This window comes from Solanum lycopersicum, chromosome 5, assembly GCF_036512215.1.
Source record: "Solanum lycopersicum chromosome 5, SLM_r2.1".
Taxonomy (NCBI): Eukaryota; Viridiplantae; Streptophyta; class Magnoliopsida; order Solanales; family Solanaceae; genus Solanum; species Solanum lycopersicum.
Genome location: NC_090804.1, coordinates 65,625,204 through 65,639,153, shown reverse-complemented (window position 1 = coordinate 65,639,153; position 13,950 = coordinate 65,625,204). Strand labels below are relative to the sequence as shown.

Here is a 13,950-nt window from a genome sequence, read left to right as displayed (position 1 = left end):
CCAGCCGAGCTACCCCTCATGGTTACCCACCAGACTTCTTTATTCTTAATCAAAGATTTTAGGTATGACTTTTTCACAAGTGTAAATTATTTCGTAGAGAATGCTTTACTCTCGATATAAAACTTTTCGATAAAATTTAAATTTAATCGAATTTCAATATGATACTGAACACCAAATTAAAAGCCGAAAAATGTAAAATCATAAACACCACCTCTCCCCCTCAATATGTGCAGATATATAATACTACTACTCATCTATAGAGAACTTCAAACAAAAAGGTACTCCTTTATAGTGACGGATCTAAAATTTTCATAGGGGTTCGAAAAGAAAAAAAAAGTAATACTTAAAATTTGAGATTTTGAAACCTCAAAGTTAATTTTGAACCCCTCAACTACTAAATCAATCTCTGATCTTACATTTAAGAGGTTCAAAATTAATATACAGACATAAAAATTCTTTAAAATACATTAAATATACAACATAATTGTTCACCGAGAGAGTTCTCTAGGTTCGCCCCTACTCTTTCATTCTTAATTAGAAGTCTTAAGTTCAAGTTCTTACGAGTACAAATGACCCTTATTAAACAATATCTTATCCTTAATATAAAACTTTTTTACACGAATTCAAATTTAATCGAACTCCATTACAAATATCAAAATAAATGAAAAGCAAAAAAAATGGCATAACCACCCTCCACCCCTACCCCACCCCACCCCCACCTCCTCATATATATACATGTGTGTGCATATATAATACACTACTACTCCATATATAGACACACAAACACCTTCACTAGAAAAAATTCAGATTCACAGAGACATAAACACAAACACCTTCACTGCAATTCTCAAAATACTGCAAAATGACGAAACAAGATGAAGGATTAACATTAGAACTCATACGACAACATCTCCTCGAAGATTTCACAACTACAGAATCATTCATCGACAGTCTCAATTCTTGTTTTTCCGATCACATCTCCTCCTCCGATGACATCTCCCCTGTTTTCACTTCAGTAAAAACAGAGCCATCTACATCCAATTCCCTCTCAGATTCACCCAATTCCTCATACCCAAATGAACCCAACTCCCCAATTTCCCGTTACTTCAATCTCCGCTCCGATTTCCCTGAATTCAAAATCGATTCAGATACCATCCTCAGTCCAGTTTTCGACAGCTCCGCCGGTTCTAATGAAGACAATAATAAGAAGAAGAATTACAGAGGGGTAAGGAGAAGGCCATGGGGGAAATTTGCGGCGGAGATAAGAGATCCAAGTCGAAAAGGATCGAGGATTTGGTTGGGTACTTTTGATACTGATATTGATGCTGCTAGAGCTTATGATTGTGCAGCGTTTAAGATGAGAGGAAGAAAAGCTATTCTGAATTTTCCGTTGGATGCCGGAAAATCTGGTGCTCCGGCGAATGTTGGCCGGAAAAGGAGAAGAGAGAACAAGATGGAGTTGGTGTAGATGACTAATTTGTAATTTGTGTTAAAGCATGTTAATTACTTAATCCTCTTCTACATCATAATTAATAGAGCTTTCCCCCCCACATATTTATTAAAGAATATCATTCCATAATGTAAATTTTGATTAACAAATTTGAATTCCTAAAAATGATAATATGTTATTATACTAAATAATGTGGATAGTAGAAGCACTATATATATATTGTTTTAATTTGAGAAGTCTCACAATGTGTTTATGTTGTATGTATAACTTTTTTTTACATTCTAAACAATAGTTATAATAAGATTGATAAATCAACAAACGATGTATTAAAGTAAAGATCCACAAATATTAGATAATAATCAAACTCAAAAGGCACAATACTATTAGAGTAATATCGAGACTAATAGTACAACTAAGATTATAGAAAAATAAGCCAAACAACACTCACAATCTAACTAACTATAATTCGAACGTGATTCGTATCTTTCATAACCTCTTATGTAAGATCATGTTAACGTAATAAAATATTTTACATAAAATATTTTCTCTATACCAAACACATTATGTGTATTTAACTTTTTACAATTAGTCCTCCATCAATCTTCTACTCTTTTTAGTAAAAGAACTTGCCTTCGAGTTATTATTAAGCAACTTGGTATAAATGACATAAATGTTAAATAAGGCTGACAAGTTAACTATTAAAGAGACATATTTATGTATAAATCTAATTTAAAATTACATATTATTTCAAACGATGTTATATAGATTGATACAAAACGCACCGAAAAATTCAGAGCATAACCTATTATTCATATAATATATTACTTGTATCTAGTTCAAGCCTATATATAAAGAAATATACTAAATATCTGCTCTTGAACTCAATTATTATCATATCTAATATTGTTATATAAAATCACTAACTTCAAATTCTGAATTTCTCTTTACCGATAAATAAGATAAGAAACAACACCCACCAAAAAAAAATCATACTTGTACACACCAAATACAGGGCCATTTTCCAAAAGCTTCAAGTTAAGGGCTAATTGGACCCCAAGAAATTGGTTCATGCATTACTACTATATAAGACAAGACAATGACAAGTTTATAGATCACAACATAGTACAATATATATATATATAGCAATGTATATAGACAAATTTTACAAACCTATGAAAACTATATTTCACAAAAATCTACAAGGGAAATTTAACTCTACTTAATGTGCTACTTGCTACAAGTGGACCCTTTCTCTACCCCCTTTTAATAACTAGTTGCTAAGCTTTTGTCTCAACATCCCTAACATGGACCACATACAATTATTTGTTGGTTAAAATCATCAATGTCACTATCAATGGGCATCACATTATTATGCCATTGCACAACATTGAGATCATCTTCCACTTTAAGCTATACGGGATCGTTTGGTTTTTGGATTAAGTTATTTCAAAATTATAAATTTTTAACTAATCTCATTTTCAAATCAAGATAAAATAAATACAAGTGTGAGGGATATTTATTATTCAAAATTAAATCTGAGATAAACTTTATTCTGAAATATCTCATCTTATCGCATAAACCAGACGACGAGATAGAGAGTTATTGGATATTTTCAAGCATTTATTAGACATATATCAAGTGGTAGCAGCCGCAAAAATCCAAAAGGCCCATAACTTTCATACTAGGGCCAAGGGAGACCTACATGTGTCACACATATCCAGAAGTTTTTAATAAGTTATAAATTTATCTTATCCTATATATAAAAAAATTTATTTTATTTTTATATAAACAACTTTCCAATGTACTTTACCATTACTTTCATATGTGCGATTTTAATATTGCTTTTAAAGTTGGAGTCGAGATATAAGTTGATAATAATTTCGAAAATGAATATAAAATTATTTTATTTTTTATTTGATTGAAGATATTAGATAGTCTTTAAATATTAATTGCATCATATATATCGTAAGGTAAGCTAATTTATTCCTAACTAAACGATTTAATGTATATTAATTTATCGACCACCTATAAAATGCATAAAAGAATATTTTAAAATATCCCCTCATAGAAAGAACTGTGGCTTTAATTCAATAATAAATTGAAAATCATATGATTATCTATGTAATTCTCCTGTTAAGTATGCTCCCCAACATAGACAATTCACATACAGTACAAAAACAAGTATCCACATACCACAATTGGATAAAAACTCATTATCATGATTTTTATATTGCAAAATCATTATGAGTAACGTGTAAATAAAATCACAATACATACATCTCTATATTATTTCTCAAAAACTCGTGATAGAGGTTTGTTGTTTGCTAGATTAATCCATATTGAGTAATTTCCCTTAACCTTTCTTCCTTCTTACTATATAAGCCATAATTAAAATTTCGTGGGACTCTACAGAATCTGTTCGATTTCAATTAAAATTAAAATTTTGTGAAACTCTACAAAGTGTATTCAATTTCAATTATAATTTTTGAAGGTTACTTAACCCTAAACCGTAGTTTCTGTCAATATATATTTCTCAAATTCATGGAATATTCATAAAGAGATCAAATCAAATCATACTAGTTCGAGAAATACGCCACTAATGATTCGAGAGATCATATCATGAGAAAAGAATCAAGGAACCCACACGATTTATCAACAATATCATGTTTCTTCATAATTTATTTGTGATTGTAATTTATTTTTCTATCACTTTAAAGTTTATTGCAAATACAAACACATTTATTGCAAACAAACACACGAAGAAACCAAAAAATTCAACATCTCCTATTATATACATAAAAAGTAATGTAGGCAGTCTAGCATTTCTTAGTATTAGCATATTTATATAGTCTTGACGTAGTGGAAGTCTAAAGCACCATACCAGTAGTAGTATTAGTCTCTACTCATATAATATTTGACTTTTGGTATCTGTTATCATCTGTTGTTAACTATTTAGGTAATCACACCTTGCTTATGGTACAGTTCCTTGCATATAGACTCCCATAAGTGTTTTCCTATGAATTTGTCATATTTTTCTTCACAATAATTCTCTACTTTGATTTGTTTCATGGCAAGGGCTCGCAAACCATATAGGAGAAATAATCCGCACCAGACAAATTAAACCAGAGAAAGTACTATATCATTGGTGAATGGAACTGTTACCATGGACACTAGGGCACAATGAGTCAATAACGTTCCTAATAATGACTTATTGTCTAAAACGATTCATAGAAGAACCTAACCTGCAAAGCCCAGAGACGAATCCAACATTTGAAACTTACAAGTTCCTATAACAAACTCAAGTTAATAATATAATAGTAAAAGTTACACACTCATACTGTAGATATTTAATATTTTTTTTTTATATATATACATATATATAGAGAGTTTGGCAAAATTTACTAGGTTCGTGTGAACTAATAATAAACCCTCTAGATATGCCCCTCCCTGCAACCATAGATGAAAAAATCAATTTACTTTTTCCAGCATTTCACAACAGGCCACCAAATGCAAAAGTCTAGGATAGAAAAGGAAGTAAGAGACACTAACATGCAAATCATTGATCACCTTGAAAATTTCAGATTTGATTTTGGCCTCTATACGATAAAATTATCGATCATATGTTGTATAACATCAGCACCTTCGGCATCTATTTTTTGATCCTTCACCTGTAAGCATAATTAGCTATTAGTTTAGCTCACATATACCTTTACAATTCAATAGTTGATCCAAATATGTCCTTAATGTAACTTGTGCCCCTATTAGCTAATTAATAAGCAAAGAGGGGCCATCCGAACCCTTGGAAAGTTGAAGGCTGAGATTTTGCGCGTTAGCGCTTATATTAGATACTGAGTTCCCTTCTGGTCCACTAACACCAGAACCATGCTGCACAAACTTCATTTACTCTTATATACTTTTAATGAAATTTAGCTACAGAGTTTTTCGAGTGTCATAAATTACATTTAGTTACAGGGTTTATGAAGTAAATCGGAAACTGGATCAAGTTACAGGGTTTATTAAGTGAATGACAGACTGCATCTAGTCACGAAGTATAAAGTGAGAGAAAGATTCAACCCCAGCGAAGAGAACAGGATGAGAAAATACAAAGGAGAGAAAACTGAAGAGAGTGAGAAAAGTTGGAACTTCAGAGTTTGGTTAAAAGGAAAAACGGAAGCATATATTTGATTTGTCCTTGTTTGGGAAGACAAACTGTAAACCCAAGGAAGATATACTCCTCGTTTTTTACTTTCACCATCTTTTCAACTATTAAATACGGAAACTGACAGGAATATTATGAACTCTCTTCCTTTCAAATCACTATTCTCCTTTCTAAACAACCTATAAGATCAACAATACATAACTTTTCAGCTGAAGGGGGTTCGGATGACCCCCTACCTGGATCCACCCCTGCCCACATTGCATTTCAGCGCCTACAAGTATTACTTTTATTTACTGCTTTAAATTGTACTCCGTCTGTCCTATTTTATGTGACAGTTTTTGACAGTGTAGGGAGTTTAACAACAAAAGAAAGACTTTTGAAACATGTAGTCTAAACAAGCCATAGATATTTTCTGACATATAAATCAATCTCATTAAGTTAAATAGTTTCTACAGACATAAATCAATCTCATTAAGTTAGATAGTTTCTAAAGACATAAAGCTGTCCCTTTTTTGGGGACAAACTAAAAACGAAGTGAGTTAATAATGCTTTCCTCCAGCTGGCTTACAAAGTGGACTAAATGAATTGAATAGTGTAAAATTTATCACACGCTACAAGGGTGTCAATATCATACACTAGCTCTCCCCACCATTGCTACCACCACCACAACCACTTGGGCTGTAATAATGTTCTCATTTTTAGCACCACATACTCCTCCACTATTTATCTACATGTCTAAAGTGGCAATGTCTTAGACTAGCTCTCCCACGCTGCAAACATCACCTCAGCCACTTGGGCTATAATGATGTTCTCATTTTTTAGCACCAGGCACTCCTCCACTATATCAACTATGTGTCTAAAGTGACAAAGTGGTCCAGAAAGAGACATGGTTCAAGCCAAAATCTCTCACTTTTCTAGTAATCCGAGGTCAAATAGTGTTATACAGAAGATGTATGCACCAGAGTTAGGATAGAAGGAAATGGAATAGTAATACCCCTGCTTCAAAAACGCAAATTGTAGGTCAATGCAGTTTGTCGCCAAAACTAAAACCTTGTTTAATCTGCATTACTAGTTAATATTTTTTCAAACTAATTCTTGAGGCTATAAAATTGGCAAACACCAGGATGCAACACATGAACACACAGGACAAAGACATAATTCTCATACATACTTTTTCAGTCGTAAATCTGTGAGGTAGATGAATGAAAGTTATCTTCTACACATTAAGCAAAATAGGTAGAGTTCATACTTCCATCATCTTAATTAAATGAGACTTGACTGTGGTTCAAGGAGAACCACTAAAATATCTAAAAATGCTCTGGGCAATCACGTTTGTAATTATCAGTAGTCAGGGGAGAGAAAGAGAGACCTGAATAACAGTGTGAGAAGCAAACCTACGCCTGATCCTGTGAAAGCTAACGTCCACTTTATCCCATGACACTCTAGATAAACCAGTCACCAATTCTTCTGCGTAAGAGTCCAAACATGAGAACTGAAATATTTAGAAGCCAAGAAAGGCTATACATTCATGCATACAATACAAAAGGCGAAATCAGAATTCAGTGGACCAAAACAAAATAATAAGCACTCAAACCAAAGAGTTCAGGGCAAGTTTGAAAACCTTGCTATGTTTGAAAAGGTTGAGGCCTGTCTTACACATGATGCAAGTATTTTTATGACTGCATGGAGCTTATTCTTCATAATATTTAGTGTATTTTGATGAAGCACTTACACCCAAGGTACACCTGCTTCCATCCGACACAGATTTGATAAAGGAAAATGAAGGACCTATGTGACACAGAGGGAGGCTAGATACCATCTCTGTTTTACAAGCTTAATGCTCCCTCCGTTCCGATTTAGTTAGTTTGTTTAAGAAAGAATCCCACTTCTATATAATTAGTAAGCCTTTATTTGTAACATTCCCATTTTACCTTAATGACACTCCCTTATAGGAATGACTAGGCCTGTTTATAACCACAAGATTCAAAGGGTAATTTGGTATGCTATACACACCTTTTAGTTAATGACCAAAAAGTTCAAAAGTCTTCCTTTTATGTTCTGAAACTTCGTGCCGCTTTCAAACTAAGACGAATTAAACAAAATCGCCAAGTGGCATAATATTTTAGGATCAACACATTGATTATTTCTTGTAACAGTGGTATGTACTAGAAAAACAATCCAAAATTAAAGTCAGTCATGCATGCATATACAAGAGAGCAGCATTACAAATTATATCAAAGGCCCCAGAAGGGGGAGAGAGGATGGAACTAAAAGAACCAAGAAATGGTGTGACCTAAAGCCAACTTCTTTTTGTAAGGAAAGAGCAACAAACCTTCCAACTTGTCCAAAGAATCATCCTCCTTCACAACAGACTCACCCTGCTCACCCTCACATGCCTTGCAATGTTCTTCATACACAATGTGAGGATACTTCTCATTAAAGGAGTCTTCCCACTATAAACACCAAAACAGTTTTTCACATAAGATGTAATAGGTGGCAGCTAAAATACATACTACAGAATGATTGTACCTTGGGTAGTTCATTATTACGTCTAATAGATGATGTTCTCCAACCAACAACATCTTAAGAATTATTGTTAAAGAAAAATATTCTATTTCAGAAGTTAGGGTATCAAAATTGCTGAATGCCTGATTCAACAATGCAATAAGGATACGATCATAGCCAACATTTGAATATGCAACTCGGCGCTTGAATGAACGCAACGCAGACCTACATGCATGATTTTTTTCAACCAATCAGCATCACTATAAAGTAATATTTACTACAGGTACCAGTAAACACAGGACCAATCAATCCTATATGTAATTTATTAATCTTTGTAACATACAAGAACTGTAGTTCACCCTTGTCTTCCACCATGCGTTTAAGTAATGGAGGCCTCCCTTCATCATTATCGCAAAGAAAAAGGTGCCTCCCTGTTCTTTTAAATATCAAATGGATTACATGGAAAGCAGCTTTCTCTAAGGCAGTTACACCAAAAAGAAATGGCACCTGACAATACCTTAAAACATTAATATTATCAAAAGGTTCAACAGCTGACATAGCATATTTAATATTTTAGATAAGGAAGAAACCTCAAAATCATACAAATATGAACACACTTGAGAAAACAGGAACAATGCACTTCGACATACATCAGATATAACAACAAATAGAATATGTTAAAGATTGGCAATCACCTCAATCCTTCCGAATAGTTTGATAAAAGAGCATATTTCCACGGTCATCCTGGGATCAAATTCTATGTACGTCTAACCACTATCACTTCCAGAAAACTAACTCTAAGCTATAGCTCAGTAAACCAAACAAAAGGTACAATGCAGAACTGTCACTGATTTGCAGTTCTTAAAGAAGTTGAGTTGTGGAAGAACAGTGTTTATTACCAGAAAGTGCCTAGGTTAAAGAGTAAAGATCTTCTACGCTTTTAGAAACTCAGAAAACACAAACCTAAAGCACAACATATAGAGGGAGTCAGAGACTATAATGACAAGATCTAAGAGGTTCGCCAGTATGCAGATATATGATGTATGGCAGGATTAGAAGATTCATGTTGGGCAGCATTTAACGTACTTGAAATAGTTCAACTTGAAAATAGATAAAACTATTCATGGATGGAGTTTGGATAAAGGTCTGTACTCCCACTACATAAGCAGGGAAAAAGACTTTCTGGCACCCTCAAATGTAAATTGGAAGAAGGGCACTCTTTTTTTTTCATGGCTGCTCTTCTGCTTCCTTCACTCATGTGCCCCTCCAATGCTACTTCACCTTCCTTTGTCAAGTTCGTCTTCAACCCCCCACCAATGAAAAATTGAAGCTCCCTCTAACCACAAATGCTCTCCCCAACCTCTCTCTTGGACTCCCCGAACCTTGCATCAACCCATCCCTCCACCCATGAGTCTATTTCCCTCAACATCCTAACACACATCATCTCCCTTCCACCTTAACCCCACTTTGATCTCCTTTAACCGTCTCCTCCACATATCAGACGCTCTTCTTCGCCCTGGCCGTTTTTTCTAATTTGCTGCATTTTATCTGGTCTTTGTTGCTGTAGACCAAAAGCCTCCTTCATTGCAGTAACTTATCCAGATATCAATACTTTTGCATTAAGATTGCAACGAAAATGAAAGTAGATGGTCTAGAAAAACTAGTCATGATTTTGAAATTAAAACCACCACTTCGTTTTCTTTTGGAAATCATTACAAGTAAATTGACAAAGAAATATGAAAAAAATTAAATGTGTATCAAGGGTATTTAGAAATATGTTGACTAGACTTGATAAACAGGAGGATACCCCATCAAGAATCATGATAGGGTAATGGATAGCAATCGAATCTGAAAGGAAATTATATTGGTATGTCAGATGACCCTTAAACCCAGTCTATAGAAGTATCAAAATGTGGAGGTGTGAATCTATATCTTCTGCTCATAAGCATCATTTACCTATAACGAGACAAAGGCATATTGAAAGAGGACAAAAATCCATTTTCCTCAATCACAATAATATTACCTTAAGTATTTGATAAGATTTAAATAATAGCGCTGGTACCTGCTTGTTACCCCTAGAACCAAGATGAGGTGTGGCAACAGTGATAAAATTAACTGGTTCCAAACCAGCTATCGTGCAATCCTCCAACCCTTCTACACATGCATTGGCTGATAAATCCTCAGTATTTTCTATTCTACGAGGTCTATATAACCTCCCAATGGCATATCTTGCCACCAACCCTCCAACAGAGTGTGAGACAAAAGAAATTTTCTTCAGACCTGGCTTTCTCTTGATCACTTCAAGAACCTAAATCCATCTCCACATTGTTAGTAGATTGGTAGACATACCAAGATCTGGAGAACATATTAGAAAAAGGATAGGATGGAAAGAAGCAAAAAATAAAAATGAATGAATAGTATTAGAAGAAATTAACCTCCTCTGACAATCTCTCACCCATTACATCCACACCATCCAATGTTAGTTTTCCAATATTACGTTCACTACCTGCAGAGAAGATCATTTTCTTTAGTCCTCCTTTTGGTATTCCATTTCTCTGTGCACTTATAACCAATAACCATAGGATACTGGACACATGTGGTAACTCAAGAAGAGAGATGCTACAAAAGTACAAATGTCCATACAATCTTGTGAGTAGCTAATTAGCACTCGGCTCAAAAACTACGCAAAATCAGAAAGATTTTGCAATTTCACTAGAAGAATCCGGTGAACACATCTTAATTAAATAATGGGAAGGTGAGCAAATAAAGAAAACCTTAGTAGCACCCCATCCTCGTAAAAAATGATATCTACATCTTATGAAGAAAAAATATTGTCATTTAGCAGCTATAATACACCTCTGCACTTGGAAAATTTTAACAAGCATGAATCATTTGTTACCACATTGACTTGCTTTACTCATATGGAAGTATCTACATGATGTAGAACTATAAATTAAAGTATCCCCTTTCTAATAACTTAAACTTCTAGATGAGGCAGTTCATACACTTCAACACAGATAATAAAGCAGGCAAATTTATTGAATTCCAGCGTCACCACCACTCATCAACAAAATATGTTCACATACTTGGTTAAGAAATAAGAAGCATGTGAAAAATGAGGGCAGTGACGGAGCGAGGTTTTTATACACGTGGAATCTTTTTCCTATTTTTTGTTTGATAAGGTAAAGGTTGTGCTGATAGTCAACTTTACTGCTTAAAAAAAGATACACATCCTAAGAGTAAATCTTTGTTCTTCTCACAGAGATTCAATAAAGCCTAACATAGGTTCTATGCCATTTACAAATCTCTTTACACCAAAACTAAGACATATACAAGTGGATTCAAAAGATACAAGATTTCATTGTTCAGATTTGAACTTGTAAACTGAAGCAACTTCAAACCCCTTTACAACTACACTAGATTTTCCCCTTTACATAGGATTCAACCATTTATATATAAAAAAGAAGTCATTTTTGCCTTATTCACACAGTATAATTTTTTGACGACGGGGATTCAATTAAGCCCCTTCCTTCTTACAAGTTCCTCCACTACACGAGCCAACATGTTGTAGGCCTAAACTACATTCATTTACTTAGTTCCATCAAGGTAAGTGCAGGGGGGATGAACTGTAGAGGAATTTTATTATGCAGAAACGAGCCTGTGAAAGTAGAAATGCCACTCCAGATATATGCACTTACAATGAACAAAAACTTTGTCAGGAAACCTCCGGACAAACTGCTCAGCACCAAACTTCCAATCTGTAGTGCTGTTGAAATATATGGATTACAAAACCAAAGTATAAGTACCTTTGCTTTTTGTGATAACCAGAGAATTAATAGAAAATTGTTTCACGCAGTATGAATTCAAACAGCTAGCAACTAAGCATTCCAACTGAGCATAACCCCTCCGCAACAAGAGAAAAACTAATCAACACAGCATACAGTGTAAAAGCAGTTTTTTCTTTTATTGGCATGGAAATTTTTGTATGGTCGCGAAAATTGCATAGATGAATATGATCTAGTCAACCAATTATGCGTAACAGGTTCTGAAAATTTCCTTGATAATGAAGCAATCCAAATCACTCCAATAAGTGCATACGAAAATATCTAAATAAACAACTACTCCTGCTGTTTCAATGTACTTATTTTACTTCCTTTTTAATCCGTTTCAAAAAAAATGTCTCCTTCCGTATATGGAAACTCTTCAATTTCATGGAAACGCTTCAATTTCAGCTTTCCATGTTACATGTAAAACACCACAAGATTAAAGAATATTTTGATACATTCTACATATCTTTAATCAAAATCCGATAAAAAATTGAAACAGAGAGAGTATTAACAAAATCTAAACAAATATCCTCTTTTCCATAGAACAGTAGACCTAAGATCAAAATCCCTAATTTCCCCTTATAATCAGATCATAAACTTCAATTTCATCAATAAACTACTTCAACTTTGATACTGCACAAATGAATGGCACAGTCGAACAGGAATACAAAACTCATATACACGCACCTTCCTAGAATACCGTGTACCATAATTACAAGATGATCAGCAGAGGAAGCATCAGTTTTTTCGCAACTGAACACATCTTCGCCTCCATTAACGGTTTCCGATGAACATACTCCTCCTCTTCCGTTCACTACTTCTCCGTTTTTCATTTCGTTTTTCTAAGTTTCGGAAACTGAATTTTGGGGTTCAGTACTAAAATTTTTCAGAAACGGAAAATTAAGTTAGGGGAAACTGATCGGAAATTTAGGTACTTCGCCGGAGTTGGGTCAACCGCTTTGAAGAAAGCCGGAGAAGAGAGAAGCTACCGGAGTTAAAGTTGTTAATTAAGGAAAATCACAACGTGGCGGGTACTGCGTCCTAACTGATCCTGAAAAGGGCTTCAATTTTTTTAATTTTATTATAAAGTTCGGTGTTTGATATTCGTATTTGATTAATCCTCCCATATTTATAGCTTGAATTTGAGATTTTAAATTAAAAGATTTGAATTTCTTACCCTTCGAATATATTTAACTTCCATATTTTTTTAGTATTCGTATTTAGTTAAGCAATTTAATAAGAAATATGTTACGTATTTCCTTCGTCTCATGAGACATTTTAGATTTTGAGATTCAAACAAGTCTATATTTGATGATAAATTTTTTTATACATATTTTAAATATTTTTAATTATCAATAATTATAACTTATTTTTATGTAGTTTACAAATATATGAATTTCGTTTTTAAAAAATTAAAATTTCTGGTTAGACTTAAAACTGTTTGATTCTTGAAAAACGAAGTGTCACATAAAGTGACAGTTTTTATTTTTCAAAAGTCAAACATTTTAAATTTAATCGAAAATTTGTACGTGAGATCTTCAATTTTTTAAATGAAATTTATATATTTATAAATTACGTAAAAAGTGTTATAAGTCACAATAATTGACAATTCAAAATAGTTAAAAGTATATAAAAAATTTACGGTCAAAAATAGCCTTATTTAAATTTCGAAATTCAAAAAATATCACATAAATTGAGACGAAAAGAATATTTTTTTTATAATTCACAAATTGATTTTTGTATACTCTTGTTTATGACAATTAATTGAGATTTATATATCAAAAATATCAATATGCATATATTACCACACCTTATTATACAAATCACAAAACATTGTTAATATAAAGAGGCTTAATCGTATATTAAGACACTCAAATGTCACAAGTAAACACTCCAATTTTGAATTGGGGATACCTCAATTCAGTATCAATTGATAATTATAATATTGTACTTTGTGAATACTTGACACAAATATAACACGTAAATTTTGGAAATATCTTATATAATCG

General features: G+C 33.3%; 2 protein-coding genes across 3 annotated transcripts; one reads left to right on the top strand and one right to left on the bottom strand.

Annotated features, from left to right (window-relative positions):
- Positions 1 to 756: 756 nt before the first annotated feature.
- On the top strand, positions 757 to 1,615 carry ERF4 (ethylene response factor 4). Its single transcript, NM_001247384.2, has one exon. The coding sequence runs from the start codon at positions 863 to 865 to the stop codon at positions 1,466 to 1,468; it is 606 nt and encodes a 201-aa protein (NP_001234313.1). The 5' UTR covers positions 757 to 862; the 3' UTR covers positions 1,469 to 1,615.
- A 3,104-nt stretch (positions 1,616 to 4,719) lies between these two features.
- On the bottom strand, positions 4,720 to 13,066 carry LOC101245256 (lipid droplet phospholipase 1-like). 2 transcript variants are annotated; one of them, XM_010323156.4, is made up of 11 exons: positions 12,629 to 13,066; positions 11,813 to 11,880; positions 10,550 to 10,620; positions 10,177 to 10,422; positions 8,458 to 8,621; positions 8,284 to 8,339; positions 8,139 to 8,191; positions 7,942 to 8,062; positions 6,979 to 7,076; positions 5,000 to 5,118; positions 4,720 to 4,897 (listed from the first exon to the last, which is right to left on the bottom strand). In XM_010323156.4, the coding sequence occupies exons 1-10, from the start codon at positions 12,772 to 12,774 to the stop codon at positions 5,047 to 5,049; spliced, it is 1,095 nt and encodes a 364-aa protein (XP_010321458.1). In that variant the 5' UTR covers positions 12,775 to 13,066; the 3' UTR covers positions 4,720 to 4,897; positions 5,000 to 5,046. The 2 variants fall into 2 exon arrangements, with proteins under 2 accessions (XP_010321458.1, XP_004239985.1); XM_004239937.5 differs by having other exon boundaries at positions 5,018 to 5,118.
- Between the last annotated feature and the right edge of the window lie 884 nt (positions 13,067 to 13,950).